The sequence below is a fragment of the Tauraco erythrolophus genome, chromosome 7 (assembly GCF_009769465.1).
Source record: "Tauraco erythrolophus isolate bTauEry1 chromosome 7, bTauEry1.pri, whole genome shotgun sequence".
NCBI lineage: Eukaryota > Metazoa > Chordata > Aves > Musophagiformes > Musophagidae > Tauraco > Tauraco erythrolophus.
In genome coordinates, this window is record NC_141471.1 from 33,652,150 (window position 1) to 33,673,744 (window position 21,595).

General features: G+C 36.7%; 1 protein-coding gene across 1 annotated transcript in view; it reads left to right on the plus strand.

Annotated features, from left to right (window-relative positions):
- Nucleotides 1–21,595, plus strand: part of AHR (aryl hydrocarbon receptor) — a 66,187-nt gene that overhangs the window by 27,671 nt on the left and 16,921 nt on the right. The window contains exons 3-4 of the mRNA XM_086615035.1: nucleotides 16,528–16,643; nucleotides 20,025–20,114. Coding sequence (XP_086471161.1) covers nucleotides 16,528–16,643; nucleotides 20,025–20,114 — 206 coding nt within the window. The remainder of the gene's footprint in view (nucleotides 1–16,527; nucleotides 16,644–20,024; nucleotides 20,115–21,595) is intronic.

Sequence of the window (21,595 nt, forward strand, 5' to 3'; positions counted from 1 at the left end):
GTTGTAGCCTGATGTATAAAACCCACTTTTTACATAGCAAGAAATGTACTGTCAAGATTATTTCAGTATGCTCATTGTTAAATGACTTCTGAATTCTCTTAATTAACTTACTTGATCTAAAGTCCTTTCAAAACTGAGTTTTCCTGGACTAGGTTATGCGTTTCCCATGAAGCATCCAACCCATAAAAGAGCAGAATGGCCCTTTCACCCGGGACTGGATTAGGGACTGATCTTATCCTTTGTGGTCAGTGCCCCAGCTAGGAGCTTGCTTTCTGGTTTTAACTTTCAGAGTTGGGAAACTTTTTTTTTTATTTTCTGTGTGATAGAAAATTTTTGACAGGAAGAGTAGGTATTGCCTGTACTCCCAGCTTTAAGACTGACTTCTACTGCAGTGGAAGAAAGGAGTGGGAACCACCTGTAGCAGAGGAGGGAATGAAACCTGGGTTTAGAGTATCCTGATACTGTAAAAAAAGGGCGATGTAATTTTCTCCAGACGTATAACACAATCAGTGGCTGCCAGCTGTCAGAAAAACCTGGATTTATGTCATATGAGGGGGAGTTAGGAGAACACCTAGTTTCTGGACCAGGGGTCAGGATGAAGTGAACACCATGCCATTCTTTCCCATCCAGAGGGAGGTATGGCAGCGATACATGATAGGGTTTATGGTGAAAATTAGGAAACTGATGTACTGTATTTTGATCGTGAGGCTTCTAAATAGTATATTGGTGTAGAACCCCAAATTTCATGTATCAGGTCTTTTATGTGGATCTGGCCTTCTGGAGTTGAGCTGTACTGTACTCTGGCCTGTAGCCATATCAATCTCTATTACAATTGTCCAAGCTAAAACAGTATTTCCTATTACGTAACTATTTTCAGAAGTATGGAAGGCAGAAAATAATTGTTCAAACCACTTACTGAAACGTTAATATTTTTCAGTTCAGTAGCTACAGTTAATAAATACTAATGAAAAGTATTTTTATAAACTTGTTTCAGCTTTTCTGGTGGGACTTAAATACAGTGATGGGGAGGACTGTTCACTAAGGTGGGCTAGTTGTCTTTTGTTTCTTCCATCTGAAGATTTTAGTGGAGTCTCCTGAAGCAGTCTTGGGGGTAATATTGAATGCTCTGTTCCTATAATGCATGGTTACTCCATTTATGAAATTCAGTTTAAAACAACTGAGAGAGAGATGTAATTCAGTTTGTGATATCAAGTTAAGGTCTTATGAGTATAACCGGAACAGGTGCAGAGGAGGCCTGGAGAGTGTATATATATTACAGAAAAAGATGGAGTTTGTTATGTTTAGTGTGGCAAAATGAAGACTAGGGGTTATGATTGCTGTCTATGAATATAGCAGGTAGGGTAGCACTGAGAAAGGCGAAGATCTGTGGAAGTTAATGGGCAGTGTTGTCACAGGCAGGACATAGAAATAAGATGGACGTGACAAAATATATGCTGGAGATTTGAAGGTTTCTAGTAACAAAATAAGCCTTACTAGAATTTCAGAAAAAAAAGAGGAGGGACTAATTATTCTTGAGATTTACTGTGGTGATGTGGTCCCTCTGAAGTCTTAAATTATTACAGCAGTTACTGACTGAAAATGTTACTTTGTCTCCTTTAAGACATCGCACCTTCCAGCTCTAGCTTTCTAGCGACATTTCATCTGCAGTGAAGATTGAATATCCTTCAAAAAGCAGTTCTAGGGAAAATGGTAATTACTTACATACAGCCTTTCAAACGTCAAAGATTCTTTAGAAACAAGAATATATGGAATTCCCAAGCAAGAAAGGAATGTGTGTGAAATGAAGAGTCAGTGAAAGGGTATGTTCTTTCTGTGCATTGAGCAAAGTTTCATATTTTCGGTAAAACTATGGAGCAAAGTTATGTGAAAATGGATAGAAATACCTTTTAAATGGTGGCATAGAATTGTCAACTCAAGAGATACAAGATACTGCAACAACACATCACAGGTACCTTGCCAGCTCCGTGGCCAGGTTGTGTCACAACTCTAGAATGGTCCCTTGTGCTGCCGGATTCTCACAAGAAGTTGTGTGTCTAAATAGTTTGAAAACTGTTGTGGGTTAGGCTGAACTTCCCCCCCCCCCCCCCCCCCCCCCCCCCCGCCGGTCACTCACCCTCCCCCACCCCCAGGAATGAGGGAGAGGATTAAAGGATAAATGGGAAACCCGTGGGTTGAGATAAGAACAATTTAATACAGATGATTTAATACACAGGGTAGGTGCTCACCACCCCCTCGTATGCGAAGCCCGTCTCGTCCCGAAGCTGCAATCCCGGACGAACGCGAGGCCCCGAAATAGAGGGGGGGAGAGAGAGAGAGAGAGTACTCCGAGAGTGGGAGTACTGGGAGAGAGAGAAAAAAGAAAAACAATGGAGCAAAAGCGCAGCAAGCGCAAAAGAGCAAAAGCGGCGAAAGAGCCAAAGCGCAAAAGCCCTTCTTCCTGGCTGACCCTCACTTTTATACTGGGCATGACGCTGCATGATATGGAATACTAATTGGCCAGTTTGGCCCTCGATCTTAAGTTCCACCACAAATCACAAGGGGAATCGTGTCCCCCTTGTCCCAACTATGCTCCCCCCTTATCCTGCCATGCTTTTGCACTCCGGCACACTGAAAAGTCCTTGGAGTCTCAAACATCAACTTGCTATCAGCATTCTTCTCGGAATGAGCCTCTGAGTAAAACCAAAACATGGAGCTCTTCTAGCTGCTAAAAAAGAAGAGCTAGCTCTGTCCCAGCTAAAACTAGGACAAAACCAAACAAACAAAACCCACAACACAAACAGAAAACAAACAAAAAACCCTAAACCCTCAAAACTTCTCAATCTCTCCTGTTCCCAACCAAAAAAACTCTGCAAGTCCACAAAAGTCACATAGTTCTAAAGAGTGAAACTGCAACAAGAAACGGAAATCTTGTATTAGAAGTCTGAGATATTATCGCTAATCCTTTGGTTTTGTGTGGTTGCCCTCCAGGGCAGTCTTCTCAAGGCAGGCACTTTTTTATGTGTATTAAGTGGTGATGCTTAATAAATACTGATTGAGTATCTTGATTTCTGAGGCAGTTTGGTAACGGTAGAATGGAAGTATTGAAAACATTGAGACAATTTTATGTAGTTGTTGGTTTACTGAAAAGCTTGTGCTATGAAAGGAATGTAGCCTTTCTGTGTTAAGAATTATTGGGAATAGAGCCTTAACGGGGCTGATTATAAATCATAAGTAAAACTCTAGATGAAAGTTTCAATCTTAAAGACATAAAATACGTTAAAATATTTTTAAGGCAAAAGAAAAGATTCTATCTATGAGAATGGGTAGATGTGCTTGGTAATGCACTAATCAAACTAGCCTTTTGCTTTATCTTTACTGTGGCTGTCTCCATAAGCTTCCCACTCAATTCAGCAGTTACTTTTCTGAAAGACTAGTAAACGGATTGTTCAGTAGCAACTTTGCGTTAATAGTGTAATGTATCTAATGTGTCCGTGGGCCTATATGAACCTTACCAAGCTCAACAAGGCCAAGCGCAAAGTCCTGCACGTGTGTTGTGGCAATCCCAACCACAAGTACTGGCTGGGCAGAGAATGGATTGAGAGCAGCCTGGACGAGAAGGACTTGGGAGTGCTGGTGGATGAGAAGCTCAACATGAGCTGGCAATGTGCGCCAGCTCAGAAAGCCAACCGTATCCTGGGCTGCATTCAAAGGAGTGTGGCCAGCAGGTCGAGAGAGGTCATTCTGCCCCTCTACTCTGCTCTCATAAGACCCCACCTGGAATACTGCATTCAGGTCTGAAGTCCCCAACACAAGAAGGACATGGAGCGCATCCAGAGGAGAGCCGTGAAAACGATCCAAGGGCTGGAGCACCTCTGCTATGAAGACAGGCTGAGAGAGTTGGGGCTATTCAGCCTAGAGAAGAGAAGGCTCCGGGGTGATCTTATAGCAGCTTTCCAGTACCTAAAGGGGGCCTAAAGAGAGCTGGAGAGGGACTTTTGACAAAGGCATATAGTGATAGAACAAGAGGCAATGGCTTTAAACTGAAAGTTTAAAGTGATCTAGTGGAAGGTGTCTCTGCCCATGGCATGGGGGTTGGAACTAGATGATCTTTAAGGGCTCTTCCAACCCTAACCATTTTATGATAAATCCTCTAATGTTATAATTAATGAAATAAGCTTTGCGAAACTTATACCCATGGTTTGTCTGTGGTTTTATCAGAATACTTCTGTCTGAAAATGGAGGTATTCACAGGTTCACTTGTGGATGAACTAAAACAGGCCCTTGGTGCAACGCATTACTGTGGGGGAGAGCAGGTGACAGGAGCCAGAGGTTCCTGTTTCCCTCAAGTCCTCTTCTTCCAGAGTTTAGTCTGTTTGCTCCAGTTTCCCTTCTTCACAGCCGTCCTTGCCTTTCTCCTTCCCTCCTCCTTAAAGTTGTAATGAATAAAATATAGTTTTCCTTTGGATCCCAGTCTAACCCTTAGCAACGTAAGTTACATAATGCTTGCTGATGATGATTCTGCTTTCTGATGCTTGATCAAAAACACAAGCCTCTGTCCTATGTGACCTTCTAAGCACAATCTTCAACAGGAAGTGCCTGAGATGAAATCCAGTCCAACCTTTTTTTTCCTTTTTCTGCTCTCTATGTAGAAAGCCATTGAAGTTTTTACCTTTGTTGCATTTAGACTATAACTATTTAGAGGTCTTTAATTCAAAAACTTTACATTTCAGTATAAGAAACTAAAGTTGTCAGGAAAGATGATACTGAAGTATTGTGCAATCATAAGCTTTAAACTATGTATTATCTAATACAATTTTCATATGAGGCACTGAAATCTCTTCCCATTTAGAGACTCTAAACTTCTAAATCTTTACTGCATTTATCCTTGCAGTGCTGCTGGAGTTAAAGTGCTCTTACTCCAGTTTCATAGTTTAGGAAATTAAGTGTAATGTTCCTGTATGATTTCCACCACATCACGCAGGAAGACAGTGTCAAAACCAAAAAACCATCCATCCTCTCAACTTTTAGGTATATTTTTGATAATTTCCTCTTTGCCTTCAATGTCTCTTTCTTGCTCACCCACCACACATCCAGCCTCATGTACATACTGTAGTGTAGCTTATAATCCTATATTTGCTTGAAAAGTATAACAGAGTCTGTTACCATGTGAAAAATATACCTAAGCCACAGATCTGTACTGCTTACTGCCGTTCTCATCTTTAGATTGTAGTTCTGCTGTCTTAAAACACTGCCATGACTGAAGCCATAGGGATAGACAGCTTTGGAGATTGTTGCAGTTAAACTGCCATTCTTTTAGGATACTTAACTATGCAAGTCGTGATGTTTCTTCAAAATAACAATGGAAACCCAGTGTCTTGTCCAAATTGTGGCTTAGGAAGTTGCTATACGTTTAGCTTATCACAAATAAACTCATTAGGTTAAGATCTAATTCCTGTCCTGGTTACCTGCCATTACCTGCTCAGCTTTCTGTAAGAGAGAGAGGTTAAGGTTCATTTCTTCTAAGAGGCTTTCTGTTGGTATAAAAAAAAAATACCAGGGAGAGCTGGAACTTTTTAATAGAGGCTTTCCTATGTTTCAAGTGCTAGGAAGAAGGGGTTTATGGTTTTCTTCTTCCTCCTGTTTGGGATTTACCCATGTAGTTACACACTTAGCAGAACAATGACTTGTCAGTACAACAAACCATTAAAATATATCTCCTTGTTTTATTACAGATGATTTTTATGATTGAAGTTGTGGTTCACTAAACACGTAACTTTACATGCAGTAAAACAGCAAGTAAATTACTGACTTGTTGGTTCACCTTTTTGTAGCTTTAAAATATGCATTTGTATGATTTTTTTTTTACAGATGTACCATTTAATAAAATTACTTAAATTACAAAAATGACAAAGTTAAACAAAAATCCTCTTCTTCATAGAAGATACATATTCAAATATATACTGTGTTGAAGTATAACATATCAAATCCAGACTGAACAAAGGGAAATTAAAATACTATGTTACAGCATTCCAGGATAAAATAGTTTATCAACAAAAAGTACAGAAGGGTTTTGAAACCTTTTGAAATTTTTTTTTTTCTGTTTTTGCTTGGTGTTGGTAAATTTTACCAAGCAGCAATACTAGATTTTTTTTTAATATTTTTTTTTACAGTAGAACAGTAAGCTCATTTACTGTCTCATAAATAATCTTGTGATCCAAAAATGTATTTTCTGGGAAATTCGCGGCTCCCTTTGAGTCTTGGCCAGTGAAATTTGATTGAAGTTTAGATAGAAAGAAAAGATGATACTCCTGCCAAGTTTTGTCCCTCTTTTATGATTTATAACTCTGAACATTGGAAATGTATCCTTGCCATAGACCTGGAAACCAAGTAGCACTGGTCTGAGCTCACAGACATGTCAATTTTGAAAGGGCAAGCAACAGACTTCCTTATGCCAAAAATAGCTTCTGTGCTAAATTATTTAAGCATAGCATTTGATCACAGATAAATGGAAAACAATATTTTGCACTTTGGACACTTTTTGTATAGTGGGGGAAACCCAAGGTCAGTTTAAAATTAAATCGTTTTGTTGGATAAATCTGATATATCACACATTTGAAAACTGTGGTACTTGACAATGAGAAAAATGTTGTGTACTGGTTTTATTCCTCATGTATATTTGTTATATATTGATTGCAATGAGGAGAATATTTTAGACTCCTGCAGCAGTTCAAGTAAATGTACTACTTCTCTGCTTCTCTGTTGTTGAGTGTAAAATATGTATGAAGACATGTCTGAAGTGTAAGTACAGCGGGCCCTTGGGAAGTTCTGGAGCTGTACCTTGAGTAATTTCAGTCCGATGCTGACAAAATATTTACTGGTTTATTTTTGGTTTGTAAATCTGTTTTCATCCGTGGTCTGTGAAGCGTTCAAGGACGATTCTTAATGGAACCTTAATATTGGAAGTTCTTTATCTTCATAATACCAAAAGTGTACATATTTCTCTTTAGTCTAGCAAGCAAATACAACTTTATTGTAGTAGTTGCTTTGGTGACAACCCCTAAAAGTTCCTAATAGTTTTTATTGAAACCTTGTGGTTTAAGGCACTTTTAACCCTCAGAATCGTTCACTTTTAGAGATGAAAATTTGCATTGTGTATTTTCTCTCTAGCCTAAGGATTTTGGGGAAAATCCTACATTTTTTCCTCCCTTGAAGAACATTTCTTGTGTATTTGACATCCTCACAGCTGGGTAGACTTGTGCTCTCTCTGTCATGTCTGATTATATAGCTCATGAGTTTGCATTTTACTTGGTTTGAATTTGGGTTAAACTAGTAAGTACTGGATGACTGAGAATTGAGGAGTGCATATACACAGAACTTGCATCATGTTCAGTGCAGATCTGTGGAACTGAGGGACTCTGGTTTGAGTCACTGGTACAAAATCTGTGTTGCAAATGAGACACACGCCTGGAAATTCTTGATTTCTAGAGATTTGTACACATGAGTAGGTGATCTGTATCTGTACAGCAGTTATTGACTCTAAAAAGCTGAGGAAATTCCCAGAACCTGACGACTTACTTTTTACACTTGTTTTCTTCTCCTTTATTTTTATTAGTGGAAATAATTTTTTCAAGCTTTTTTTTCCCATCTCTCTTGTTAAAACTTGTTCTGGTAAAAGTGTTATTCCTCCTCAGTCTCTTTTTTTCTTCCTTCACCGACCATAGTCTACAAATATTTCTTTCGAAATATTCATGGTGGTACAGTTTATCCTATTGTGATAGCTGCTTCATGGTGATTTCTCTCTCTTGAACCATGAATAATTTCTTTGAGGCCAAATCAAGAAGTACTTGTCTCCCATGGCTCATGGGTTCTTTCATTTGCTTTTCCTAAATATGTAGACATTTTTGTATGTCTCAACATTAGCTGAAAATATCCTCGCGAATTGAAGCTCCGTGTCCTTTGAGGTCGAAGATTGGTTGTTAATTTTTTAACCTTTGTTTGGCTTTTGTTGTGGAAATATCAAAATATAGGTGGCTCCTGCATATGTTTTGTTGGTATTTTTCTGCTTTAAAAGTAAAATATATTCTTAGAAAACAATTCTAGTATTGTCATAATTTGGCACATTCAGTTATTCTCATGCTTCAGAGGAAAAAGATATCCTTTGCTACTAGTCACTCCCAAATGTACAGTTTCACTGTACCTTTTACTTGACTTTACAAAACCTGATTATTTTAACTTCCATGACTAGTTTTGTGAATTGTTTTCTGCATATATTGCTCTGGACTGTGTCAGAATAGTGATGTATTTCTTACTTTTTTATTAATGTATTTATGTTGTGGTGTTTTGATACGAATGGAAAATAAATGTTATTATACATCCCTCTGTCCACAGTTTACTGTAATTTACAAGCTGTCTTGTAAATTGTGATACAGCTTACAAGGAAGACTGCCCTTAAATTGCTTCCTCTTCAGACATGTGAGAAATAAAAATGCTGGTGCCTATCATAAATTTCAGGTTTATTTGTTAATAGATGGCACAATAATTAGAGGCCAAGATACTGGAATTAGGAAATGAAAATATGGAACTCTTCAATATTAAAAGCTTGTCAGTATTTAAAACAAGGATCTGATCATGTGGAAACTATGAGTGCTCAAGAGCAAGAGCCAGCTGACCAAATAAATGACAATATTTTGCTAAATTGGTGGAATAATTCTACATTCAATTGACTTATCAGAATTTCTGTGAACAAAGATAAATTGTTTACCATACATTGTGCTTTTTTTTTAAAGTACTTCGGTGTCCATACTTGCTCAACTGTTAGCTTTATACTGTTTATTTGTATCCTACTATCTTGAAAATTATACAGAATTCATATATGAAGGTTGCATATAGACACATGGATAAATGTATTATTTTTTCCCCACGTAAAATGGTTCTTTTGCCAGTATAAACAGTTTAGCATATGTTAATGATTTAGGCAAGAGTTTAATATTAAACTCTGTTTTTTCAGTAGTGTCCTCTTTGCCTTGTTTTGGCTGGTGAACTTCGTGTTGGAGGTTAGCATTTGTTGCTGAAGCTAGTAAGAGAAATGTTTTTTAAAGTAATCTAGAACAGACTAGTTGAATTTATAATTCTACTGAAAAGGTTATGAAATAGTCTAAATTGACTCTGAGTGCAAACTTTGACCTGTTTGGCCGAGTTGTGGGAACTGCGCCATAATTTGATATAAAGCAGTTCTGGGAAGCTCTTTGAGATTAAATTCCAGGACGGCATGACTGATGTGCTAATGATATACTTGTGATATTAGGCAAGTGTTACTTCAATACAATTTTAGGCTTGAACAGATCATTCACCTAAAAGTAAAAATTATCTCCAGCCTGATTTAAGTAATTTGTTACATCTCAATATGATATGTTCCTTTCTCCACACTTCTCTGTGGTGAGCTACCCTGGCTCCTCAAAACCTTTTTGCTATGCTTTTTCTTTGGGGAAGGAAAGATCTGAAACAGAAAAGGTTCTAACCACAGAGTATCGTGGTATGATTTGCATGAAGTTTTTCAGCCAGCAATCATTGAATTGATTTGTATTCAGCACTCTTGTAAGAGGTGGCTGGTTTAGGCAAATTTTGAGATGGAAAGTCTGTTTAATCATACATTTATTCACTCCTTTAGTAATAATGAGAGAGATTTGGTGTGGCAATGTTCAGGTTTCAATTGAGAATAATCTCTCCAGCCTACACAGCTGAGCACCAGCAAACGTGGTATATTTTCTTCATTTATGTTAGAGAAACTTCTTTATTCACTCGACACAGAAAAAATTACCTTTTTTTTTTTCTCATTTATTTTGTTCTTTCTCATGTTGATACAGGTTTTTTTTTTTTTTTATCAGTCTTTGATACAGTTTCTCATAGTGTTCTGGTTGAGAAACTGATAACTGCTGGCCTGGATAGGCACACCCTCCTTTGGGTTAAAAACTGGCTGGACGGCCGGGCCCAAAGAGTGGTGGTAAATGGGGCTAAATCCGGCTGGAGGCCGGTCACCAGTGGGGTTCCCCAGGGCTCAGTGCTGGGTCCAGTTCTGTTTAACATCTTTATCAATGACCTGGATGAGGGAATTGAATGTACCCTCAGTAAATTTGCGGACGACGCCAAGCTGGGAGGCTGTGTCGATCTGCTCGAGGGTAGGGAGGCCCTTCAGAGGGATTTGAACAGATTGGATCGTTGGGCTGAGGCCAATGGCATGAGCTTTAATAAGGCCAAGTGCAGAGTCCTTCACTTGGGGTATAAAAACCCCAAGCATCGCTATAGGCTTGGGGAAGAGTGGCTGGAGAGCTGCCTGGTGGAGAAGGACCTGGGGGTCTTGGTTGACTACCGGCTTGATATGAGCCAGCAGTGTGCCCAGGTGGCCAAAAAGGCCAATGGGATACTGGCATGTATCAAGAATAGTGTGACCAGCAGGAGCAGGGAAGTGATCCTGCCCCTGTACTCGGCACTGGTGAGGCCGCACCTGGAATATTGTGTCCAGTTTTGGGCCCCTCGCTTTAAGAGAGATATTGAGCTCCTGGAGCGAGTCCAAAGAAGGGCGACTAAACTGGTCAAGGGGCTGGGAAATAAAACTTATGAGGAGCGGCTGAGGGAGTTGGGGCTGTTTAGCCTGGAGAAGAGGAGGCTGAGGGGAGACCTGATTACGGCCTATAAATACTTGAGAAAAGATGGTGGGGAGGTAGGGGAAGGACTCTTTACATTAGTGACGGGTGATAGAACAAGAGGAAATGGGTATAAGCTTAGTCAGGGGAGATTCAGGTTGGATGTTAGGAAGTATTTCTTCTCTGAAAGGGTTGTCAGCCACTGGAATAGGCTGCCCAGGGAGGTGGTTGAGTCCCCATCCCTGGATGTGTTTAAGAATAGGGTGGATGATCTACTTGAGGATATGGTTTAATGGGGATTAGGGATGGTTGGACTCGATGATCTCTAAGGTCTTTTCCAACGTAGAAATCTATGAATCTATGTTTTGCAATAATGCACTTTTTTCAAATTAAGTAGTTTCTAGATTTGAGGAAAACAATAGTACTTTAATAGTACTTGTTTTGGCTGCGTGGAGTATTGCCAGTGTCCTGATATACACTGCTAGGGATGCTCATCTCTTTTTCTATGGCCAGACAACTGAATATTCCATAAGACAGTAGTCATGTGCAGGTTAAAGGTATTTTTATTAGATTTTGATTTTACTGATATTCCTTTTTAATATTTGTCCAAATATTGTATGTATGTCACTTCTTTCATGGAGAGGGAAACTGGAATGGTTCCTGAATGCCTCTCTGTATCACTTTAAGAAGTTTAACTGCCAATATTGTTTTATGAAAGTAATAGTAAAGTAGATGAGTATTTGTGTGTTAAATCAGCCTTCTATATGAATGCCCATCAGAAAGCTGGCTGGATAGTTGCTGACATATGCTAAATTCTCTGCATCTGCAGTTACTTTATTAACTTTGCAACAATTAGTGTAGGTAGTGCCCTCTCAAGTATGTTAGTAGAGTGTGTTGCACATGCTCTGTGGCCATTTTGAAATTCTCTAGTGTTGTAAATTCTGATAAACAGAGTCAGGAATTGCTGTTTACAGGATTCCTGCTGAAGGTACTTCGGTAGCTACAGGTGGCTGCATGGTCATTGCTTTTGCACGCTGAACTAGATGAACTAGTGGAGATGGGACTTCAAAGCAGCTGGATCTCAAGTGAGGAAATGATGGCAAAGGTTCTTGCTGAGAACACGAGTGACAGCCCGGAAGGAAGAGGACATCAGTTGTTGTGGGTTGCAGCTGGGGGGAGCATATTGACCAAACAGAAACCCTAGAGATCAAGTGTCTGAAGGTGAGAGGCCTTTTTCACCCAGGTCTAGGGCCTCTCTTGGAGGGTGGCATGGAGATTAAATGAGGTGATAGGATAGAATCTTTTTTTTTTTTTTCTTTAAGATAGCTTTCCTCATATTTTTTGCTATGCTTCTGCTGTTAGGAGTTAAGATAATTGCATTACATACAATCTGTTAACTTGCTGATCGCTGCTCACAGATAGTGAGGGAAGGACTTGAAAGTTTGAATAATTTCTGAGTATCTCAACAAATAGTTAATGAAATTAATCTATCATGTACTAGCAGTTGATTCAGCACACTGCTTGTAACTCATGCAGTTTAGGATGTATCCCAAAGCACTTTCTCATACTGAATGTTATTCCCTGGAAAGAAAGAAAACTGCTTAATACCTGCTCTCTTTAGGTATTAAAAATAATTTATCAATGAATACTTACTTCTGTTTAAAATGATAGATGGCTTTGGGCAGTAGTTAGAACTCAGTTGCTTGAATTCTGGTCCAGACCTGAAGAAGTAGTTGCATGTCAGATTTTTTCTTTTTCCCAGATACATTGTTTATCTAACAAACACTATACTACTTCTACGTTATATCTTTGTACAAATCTCTCATCACCTGAATATAACAGAACTAGAGATAAGGAGCTGGTAAACACCGATGTTATTTAATTTATCTTTGTAGATATGATGTAAAACTGACTATACATTTGCTGGCTTGGGTGCTAAAGCATTTCACGATTGTAAAACAAATGTACCAGAAACTATAATGTTCTGTGTCTAGAAAACCTATTAAAGGTCACTGCCTAGTTTTGTTGTCTTTGGAATTTAGCTTTTATTTCAAATCAGGAAAGTCCAGGCAATGGAAATGATGCTTGTTGCCAGACATAGGATTAAATGACAATCATTAACCTACTTGGAAAGCATTTGCTTACAATCTAGCCCTCTGGCTGAAACCGTGTAGCAAAAAAAAAAAAGTATATATATTTTTTTTTTTACAGGTATAAACAACTGTGCTTTATTATTTTTGCTTTAACATTACTCATGGGCAGTTCTGAGAAGCAATTTTATTATGTCTTTTAGAATATGTATAGAGATTTTTTCTTTTCACTCTATGGGAGTATTCATGTTTTAATTTCCTGTGGCTGAAAATGAAAAGACGATAGGCTCATGTGTTGTACTTAATTCAGAGGTTCAAAGATTATAAGGCAATGAACTATTGGGAGTATTTTGTCTGACTACATGAGTAACATGGACTATGAGAAGTAGCGGAATACAAGGATGATTTTAAACTAGGTGATGCTGACTGTTATATTACCTTTGGATGAGTTACCCTTTGTAGCTTTAGTTCTTCTTATCATGTGTTACTGTATTTCTAGCTGCTATTTCTGAGGCCAAAGGATTGTGTGCTGTGACTAAGTCTTTTCGGAATTACTGCTTTGCAAGATGGCTTTCCTGTACTGTAAGACCAGTCGTTGTTGGGATCTGGTGGCCTTCAGTTTGGCTGTACCGAACCACAAGTTGCAAGTTCGCACCCAGGTAGCCGGGGTTGCTCAGTGTCAGGGACCTGTGTTGTCTCTCTATGTGACTCTTGTATTTGTGTCGACTTAAAATCTTACTAGCAATTTTTTTTGATGTTTGGTTGAAGTGTGTTGATAAAGAAGTTTAATCACAGAGGGCTGGTAATTATCATACCTCAGTTATATTAAACCTCAGTTATATTAAACCTCAGTTAGTTATATTAACATTGTAAACTTTACAGGTTACGTTTATAATTTCTTTAATAAAAGTTTATACTTAGTTTGAATACTGATTTATTTGAATACTACCTTCTTTTAAATATTTATTATTCAAAGTTCTGTATTATCCATTCCATTGTCTTGTCTCCCCAGTAGGAAATTCAACAAGCTGTTTTTAAAAGCTTGACTAAAATTTATCAAGTCTTGTTGATCTAAAATAGCCATATTGAGTCACATCTATTTTGCTCTGGACTAAAAGGACTTTCATCATGAAATGTGAATATCTCACTTGTTATTCTCAGAAGTATTAAATAGAAAGATTTGGTCATCTTTCCTGTTTTTTTTTTCCTACGTTATTATCTATACTTTTCTCACTTTCACCTAACAACAAACCAGTTCTGTTGTTGCGATTTTATATTCTTCTAGCTGATTTGACTTTTGATTTTTGTAAAATTGGCCTTTTCTAGTACCAACTGAACAAAATTTCGATTTTATTCAATATATGTAATTTACTTTTATGAAACCAAAGGAAGACCACACCTACCTAAGCAACATCTGAACTTCAGTTTTGATGCCCCTTTATTAACTGAGAATAATATGATGATAAAAATTTTCCTTTACATAGATGAAACAGTTAACCTTTTTCCAACTTTGTCTTTAAACGTGTGTGGGTGTTTTAGAGCTGTCACGTAGTGATACATTTCCAAAGTCTCAGAATGTGAAGTCCCCTGTAGCATGATCTCTTCACCCTACCTATGGGCGTTGAGGGAGAAACTCCAGTAACTAGGTGGCTTGCAGCAGGTACTAGCAGGCCTGTGACACATCTGTCAGAGCAAGGTAAACTGGGGTTTGTTTTTTTTTAGGAGCTGTACACAGCTAATGATGTATAAAGCTGCAATTTTCACTGTATCTTCCTTTTTTTTTTTTTACCCTAGATTGTCAGCAATTTTTATCTGTCTCAGTTTACAACAGTTTGATTTCATCCACATCCTGATTTCTGCAAAAGGTGTAGGTTCCAATTCAGCTAAATGTGCAACTTCACTTATACCTATATGCATGCTTTGAAAGTTAGGAAGAATATAGCCATACTAGTGTGTAGGCTGTGCTTAGGCTCTAGAGCTGTTACTTGACAGAGGTAGAGCAGAACATCATTCACTAGTCAACTGCCTGTAATTACTCTCCCTCATTCGTTATTTGATCATTATAAAAGAAAAAAATGCCTGTATGTAATCATATATGATATTTTTCAGAATGGCAAGCAGGATTAGATATCTTTACTTGCAACTTCCAAAGCCAAATTTGGACTTTCTCAATAGTCATACAATACAAATTAAAAGGATAATAAATTTTATTCTACTGCCAGTGGGTAGTAGGTTTTAGGGGTTTTTAGTGAATGCTCTAGATATCCTTTTAAAAGAATGCTTAGAAAAAAAAAATATTGCTACATCTTCCACTCACTTGAATTTAAAATGAATTTGCAAATGCAACTCTGTGTGGCCTATTACAGAACTTTTTCACTATCTGATAGGAAAAGCATTGAGATTTTAATTTTAAAGCAAACGCTCAGATAAATTCCTGGCTGATTAATCAGTTAATGCATTTTTAGAACATGTTTTTTCTCTGTTATGCCTTTGAGGGATATTTTAATGAAAACTGTCTGTCTTGAAAGTTATTAGCTGTAGTGATAGCTTAAAAAAAACCAGAAAGGCATAATTTATCTTCAGTTAATATACTTAATGTAAAATATCATTTAACCTAGTTGAAAAGTGAGTTCTTTAGGGTTCTTGACTAAAGTTCTGAGAAGCTGAAAAATGAAGGTTTTCAGCAGGTTGAAAAAACATTTGGAATTTAGGGTGAATATCTCATTGTTATGAGATAAACTGTTGGTATTTTACAGAAATGCAGTTGCTTTTGTAAATTTCCCTTGCTTTGCAACTTAGCAATTTTGAGGTTGAAGGAGGTGGTGTTTAGCTTTATGGTAAAGGTTTAAGATGTAATTACTCAAGTAATTTTATGCTGTTTAGACGCTAGACCCACTCAGACTAATTTCAGATTTGGAGACTTTTTTTTTTCTTTTTAGAACTATGTGGAAAGTAGGCACATTCTGAGTTATGGATAATCTTTGAGTGTCTAATTTTACTTGACAGCATCCTGTTTAATAGAAGACAGTGCAGACATGGGAGGTAGTATATCTTTCAGGTACTTTGTAGCCATTTGGTCTGATTCTTCATCCCTTATTCATTGAGTGATTTTTTTTCTTTCAATTGGTTATTTGTGACCTAAACAACGATGATTCAAGGTTATAGTATTTTATCTGAAATTGGAAAATTTACTTAATTGTTTAAATGGTTAAAATTTAACTGTGGTAGGAAAAAAAAAAAGCTTTTTTGTTTGAAACAGCTCTCTGTTTTCTTTAATGTGTAATATGCATTTAGGGTTCCTGTGCCTTTCTTTTTCTCTAAAGAGAGTTTTAGGTCTAGAGCAGACTTATATCTAAGATACCATAGCTTGATGTTGTCTGAAATTAGATGAGATAAAAATCAGTTTAAGTGTCGTCATACCTTAAAGCAGAGTTGTTATCAGGTTATAGGAGGTTGTTGTATGAAAACAAAAATGTCCTTTATTATCAAGAGCGACAAACTAAAAGTGATCCTTATAGTAAAGAGAAGAAGGAAAAAAGGAATAAAATAGTGAAATTTGGATAGATTTCAATAATATTGCTTCTGTTGTGCAACTATTTTGTAAGAGATGGATGACAAATTTGGGGGTTATCTCTAAAGTTAAGGGAAAAGTCTGACACAGAAACAGAAGTCTTGTTGGATTGACTTTAAAAGCATTTTTAAAATATAATTTTTTTCTTACACAAAATAGCACATCATCACATACATTTCTAGTGAGCCTTTCAAAGATCACTCAACTTTTTTAAATCTTTTTCCAGTTGCATTAAAATCTTCTAACTCTACAAGACCAGAAAGAAATGGCATTCAGGAAAACTGTAGAACAACAAAACATGGAGAAGGGATGCAGATCCTGGAAGGAGAACTCTTACTTCAGGTATTTTTTGCAGTAGATGTGTGATACGAAGATCTACATTTGAAGGAAAAAAAAAAAAAGATTGTTGTATTTAACATGCCAGTTATTCACTGATGAGATTGAAAAAGGAAGTTTTCTTATTGTCAAATTCTTTCCTCTTTTTCTACAACTTACTGTTATACAGCTCTTGCACTTTTCTCTGGTGGTAGTAATGACTTTGAAGAGCAGGTGTTAGACTACAGGATCCTCTTAACTTTCTGAGTAATTTCTTAGAGTTTTTTTTCCCCATCTCTTTGCGTCTGTTCTTAATAAAGATATTAAATTACTAATATAAATATTCCAATGTTCTAATTCGTTTCACAAAATAGATTTTACTGTGACCTGCAGCTCCATTTGAAACATATGGGTAATTTATCTTGTACACAGGTTTCCCACTGATGTATCAGAAGTGACAAATCATTAGGTCAGTCAAAGCCAATGATTTCCTTAGAACAAAATTAATTTAACTTTTCAAATGATAGAAATGAAAATGGGTTCTAAGAATCCCACAGAACAATTACTGTAGATTAATGCTACTGGAAAGTTGTTTCCTAATGAACTAAAAAACTAGGACACGTATGTAATTTGCTAACTTCATTAAAGCATGATAAAGAACTGTTATGGAGTTACTGCAGGCGAACAGCTTTCTTTAAACAGAAATTATCTAAAAAGGTACATTATATGGTTTATATTGGAGGCATCTATTTGATGTGAAATTTAGTTACTTTTAAACTTTTAATTGGAAGTTATATGATGAAATTGCTATAGCAAACTACTTTCCAGTGTGAAAATGAAACAGATGATATATTTATTACTGTAAATTCTACCCCCTTGGGAAGTGAGTAAATGAACTGAATTTCTTGGGGTTTAAATATTTTATATTAAAAAAAAAAAAAAAGAAAATGACTTTCCAGATAGTTTTCTTAGGGAATGCAAGAAATAAGTGATGAAAGGGGGAATTTTCTAGAAGATACTGAACATCAGTAAGATGTAAATAGTAACAACCTTCCCTTCTGCCTAAGCTCAGAAGTCTTTTCTGTCACACAGGTTTCCATAAACTGTAACTGATGATGAACATTTCCTTTTTATTCTTTCTCTATTTTTTGCAAAAGTGGTATGAACATATACCATATTTTTTATATTTGGTTTTATTTGTTCATCAGATGTTTTTTCTTGTTTCATAACAAAATTCTGATGTCTTTAATTTTCAGTGTAGAAACTGTCTTACCAATTCAATATTTTGTGGAAACAGAGATCAAAGACATAGATGTGCCTTCTTAAAAATTAAGCTATATCTCCTTTTTAAAAAATTATTTAAATTACTTCAAAGTCTTATTTTAAATACATAATCTAGTACAGACTAAGTGAGTTTATGATACGAAGTGCAAGTCAAATGTCAGCTTCTAAAAAATTTTTAAAACATCTTAATTCTCACCAGTAATGAACGGTTTTGTACTTGCATTTGTATTAGGAATATTGAGAATATTTTTGTAGAAGCACAAATATTATCTCCAGAACAATAAACTCACTGAGAAGTTTTATTATGCCTTTAAAAATAATCATGTTAGGATTGTGTTTCGCCAAAACCTCTTTCAGAATCTATCTCCCATTTATTGGTATATGCTGGATACTTGCATGTTTCAACTTCCAGTAATTTGCCACAGTAGACTTCTGGGTAAAAAAATTTGTATTTTACAGAACTTCTGGCTTACAGATGACATCTGTTTTCTGCAGTAACAATCCTGTTTCAAAATGAACTACATACCGGAGCCCACTGTAAAATGTGATTGAATTCCAGGTAGAAGAGCCATTTGCCTTTGTCACAGACTGGACAAAAAAGAACCTTGCCATGGCTTTGTATGAAACAGAGCAGAATAACTGATTTTAACATGTGAGCCAGAACTAGACACTGTGCAGCTCACAGAAGTTTTATGTCAACCACTTAAGGTGAAATGCCCTGCAGAATAGGTCAGCAGAGAACACAAGCACCTGCCATTGGGGCATTCTGCTCCCTTGGAAATAGTATGAACTTCATCAAAACCAAAGATTTTTATGTAACTACTCAAGATTTCTTGAGTTGGCTACACTATTTAATTTCAGATGATTACTTTTTGGGTTTAGCTCATACTGTTTTCAGGTAAAGTTCACTAAATTTATATAGGGATATTTTATAGAGCTCACAACTGTTTATGAGAACAGATTAATAAATGTCTACATGTTAAATAGGTGGTTCCTAACATTTTAATACCAGTCATTTAAATCAGATCTTTAACTTGGAGTTAATTAGACTGTATTAGTAAAAGAAGAAGAAATAGTAAAACCATATCTTTGCAAAATATGGAAAAGCAACTATGGTGGTTACCGTAGTGTGGGAATATGGGAATTAATGTTTGTGGAAGAATGACATTGTTTCATAATAGAAATATATTATATTGTTGTTAAAGAAAGATATTGAATATCCTTCCCTTCAAGTTTTCTATTAGTTAACGATAATTTTGCATAATAAGGAGGTTTAAAAACTGTTTTGAGTATGCTGGCCAAATTTGACTTTGAATGCATCTGAGGAAATTAAGTGGCACAATATACTTAATCCAGTCCCTCGAGACAGCCTTTTGTTAAATCTTGACTGAAATCCATGGACGTACATCAGCACCTTTCAGATGAGCTGCCAAGTCACAAATGTACTGTTTGCTATCACAACAATTGCCTTGAGCCGTATTGATTGGGAGTTCAGATAAATGCCCTTTGCGTGACTTTGGGTAAGGAGCCGCTTAGTCTGCTCCTTTATGTTCAAAAACATGTTTACTTGCAATAGTCTGCTTGTGCAGAAGCTTTCTATTTTAAGTAAGCTATAAAATGGTTTTTTGGACTGTATAGGGGATCTCGATTGGTTGACTTCCTGTCCACTTAGACCTGTCTGGGCTATGAATAGAACAGATTTGGGGAATGGGTTTGTGACATGGCTCCCGTTTGTGCTGCGGGCAGCTGGGTGTACCGAAGGCTTGAGCCACGTGAGCATTGTGAGCTATGGTTGATATTAGATAAACCTATAGTTGTTCATACTGCTGTCCCTCATCTCCTACAATTAAGAGTAAGTAAAAGTCATCAACAGACTTTGCCTTCTCCGCTGAATTTAAAAAAAAAAAGCTTTTTTTTTTTTCATTAAATTCAGTTTTCTTCATTCTGCCATGTATGCTCTAGAGAGATGCAATGAAGAATCCTTCTGTTTGTGCTGTTAGATAATAAGTTTTTGCATGGTTCACATTTTATTGGGAGACTAGGGTGTAGGTAGACTTACAGCCACAATAATTATCTGGAATTTTGTCTCTGAAGCTGACAGATTGGTGTGTGTTTCCTCTCCAGGCATTAAATGGTTTTGTCTTAGTTGTTACTGCCGATGCTTTGGTTTTTTACGTCTCTTCAACTATCCAAGACTACTTGGGGTTCCAACAAGTAAGTTTATATTTTTATCTATTTTTTTTGCAGAGGTTTTGCTTAATTTCAGAGGGCATCAGTGTTCATATTTAGGGTCTGATAGTTTGTCTAATAAAAATCTCAGTTAGGTACTTCGGGTCGAATTACTTTGAAACTGTATTACTTTTCTATCAGTTTACATAGCTGAAATGAGACCTCAGGCCAAGCACAACAGGAATATAATTTCCAAAGTTGAGTTAGGCAAGATAGGAAATTTTCACACTTAATTAGTCTTTACTGAAACAACTGTTTGAAATGTATACTGTGGTGTTACCTAGTTTATGATGGTGAGACATAATTCAATGGGAAGGTAATTATTTTAATAGAAACCTTTCATACAAAATTAACTCCATATGCCTTGAGGTTTTAAGTATCAACTAAGTGATTTTAGTATTTTTAGAATTTTAGTGTTCTCTCACTCATATATACTTTGTTTACTTATTTATTTCAAAATAAGCATTTGTTATTTACAATTATTGGTGCAGATCATTTATGGGTAAATTCCTTGGGCTTGTGAGCCAGGTACCAAAGTAGTAAAGACCAAGACTCAGTGGGCACATGTTGTGTTCCTTAGAGAACTCCTGGGATTAGTTTATGTTAAGATAATAGAAGCTTAGTTATAGTTATCAATTTATATCTTTGGGTACTGGATGATGATAGATTAAGTTACTGTCTGAAAATAGGGAGAAACTCTGCTTGGTCTGCAATTTTAGCTAACTGATAAGACATGAGGGAATGTTTGTGTAAATGAAACTATTCCAAACAAAACGTTGTTATTCCTGGGGTTACAGATTCCTTCTGTGTTGGGAAATGAAGAAAAACGCTTGGAAAACAAATTGGGCATAAAATTTGTATAGTAATGTGGATAGATCAAGTGCATGATATAAGAAGTGAAATCTTAGTTACAAAAATTATCATTTCTGGCATTTTTTTTCTGGAAAATACAGGTTCTTTTATGAAATTCATTGAAGCAAAATTTGAGCTCTGCTTTTGCCAGCTCATCTTAATTTCTTTAGATCTATGTTTTATTTCAAATATCTTCTGTTTATATGATGGTTGGGTTTTTGATCCATGCAGAAAACAGGCAATTAAGTCTTCTAAATTGACTAAAGGCCTCTTGTGAATGTTTTGTGTGGCTTTTTTCCCTGTAATTTCTTTTGACCACTGATCCTGGCTGTTGCAGCTTTGCCGTTTAGATCACATTCCTAACCACGCAGTTGGTGCTGATATGAGAGCTTATTAATTACAGATTTTAGTGCATCCTTAAGGACCGACAAAGCTTTCAGGCAAACAAAGCCAATGTTCATAATCTACTTGGCTTAGTTTTGGGAGTTGTTTTGTTCAGGGTCTTTGGCTTCTTTTGTATTCCTGTAGCACCTAGAATAGGTCAGGTGCAAGTACTAGCTGGCAAGTACTTTGTTTACCTGTCTGTAAAATTAAATTATTTAAACAAAACCTAA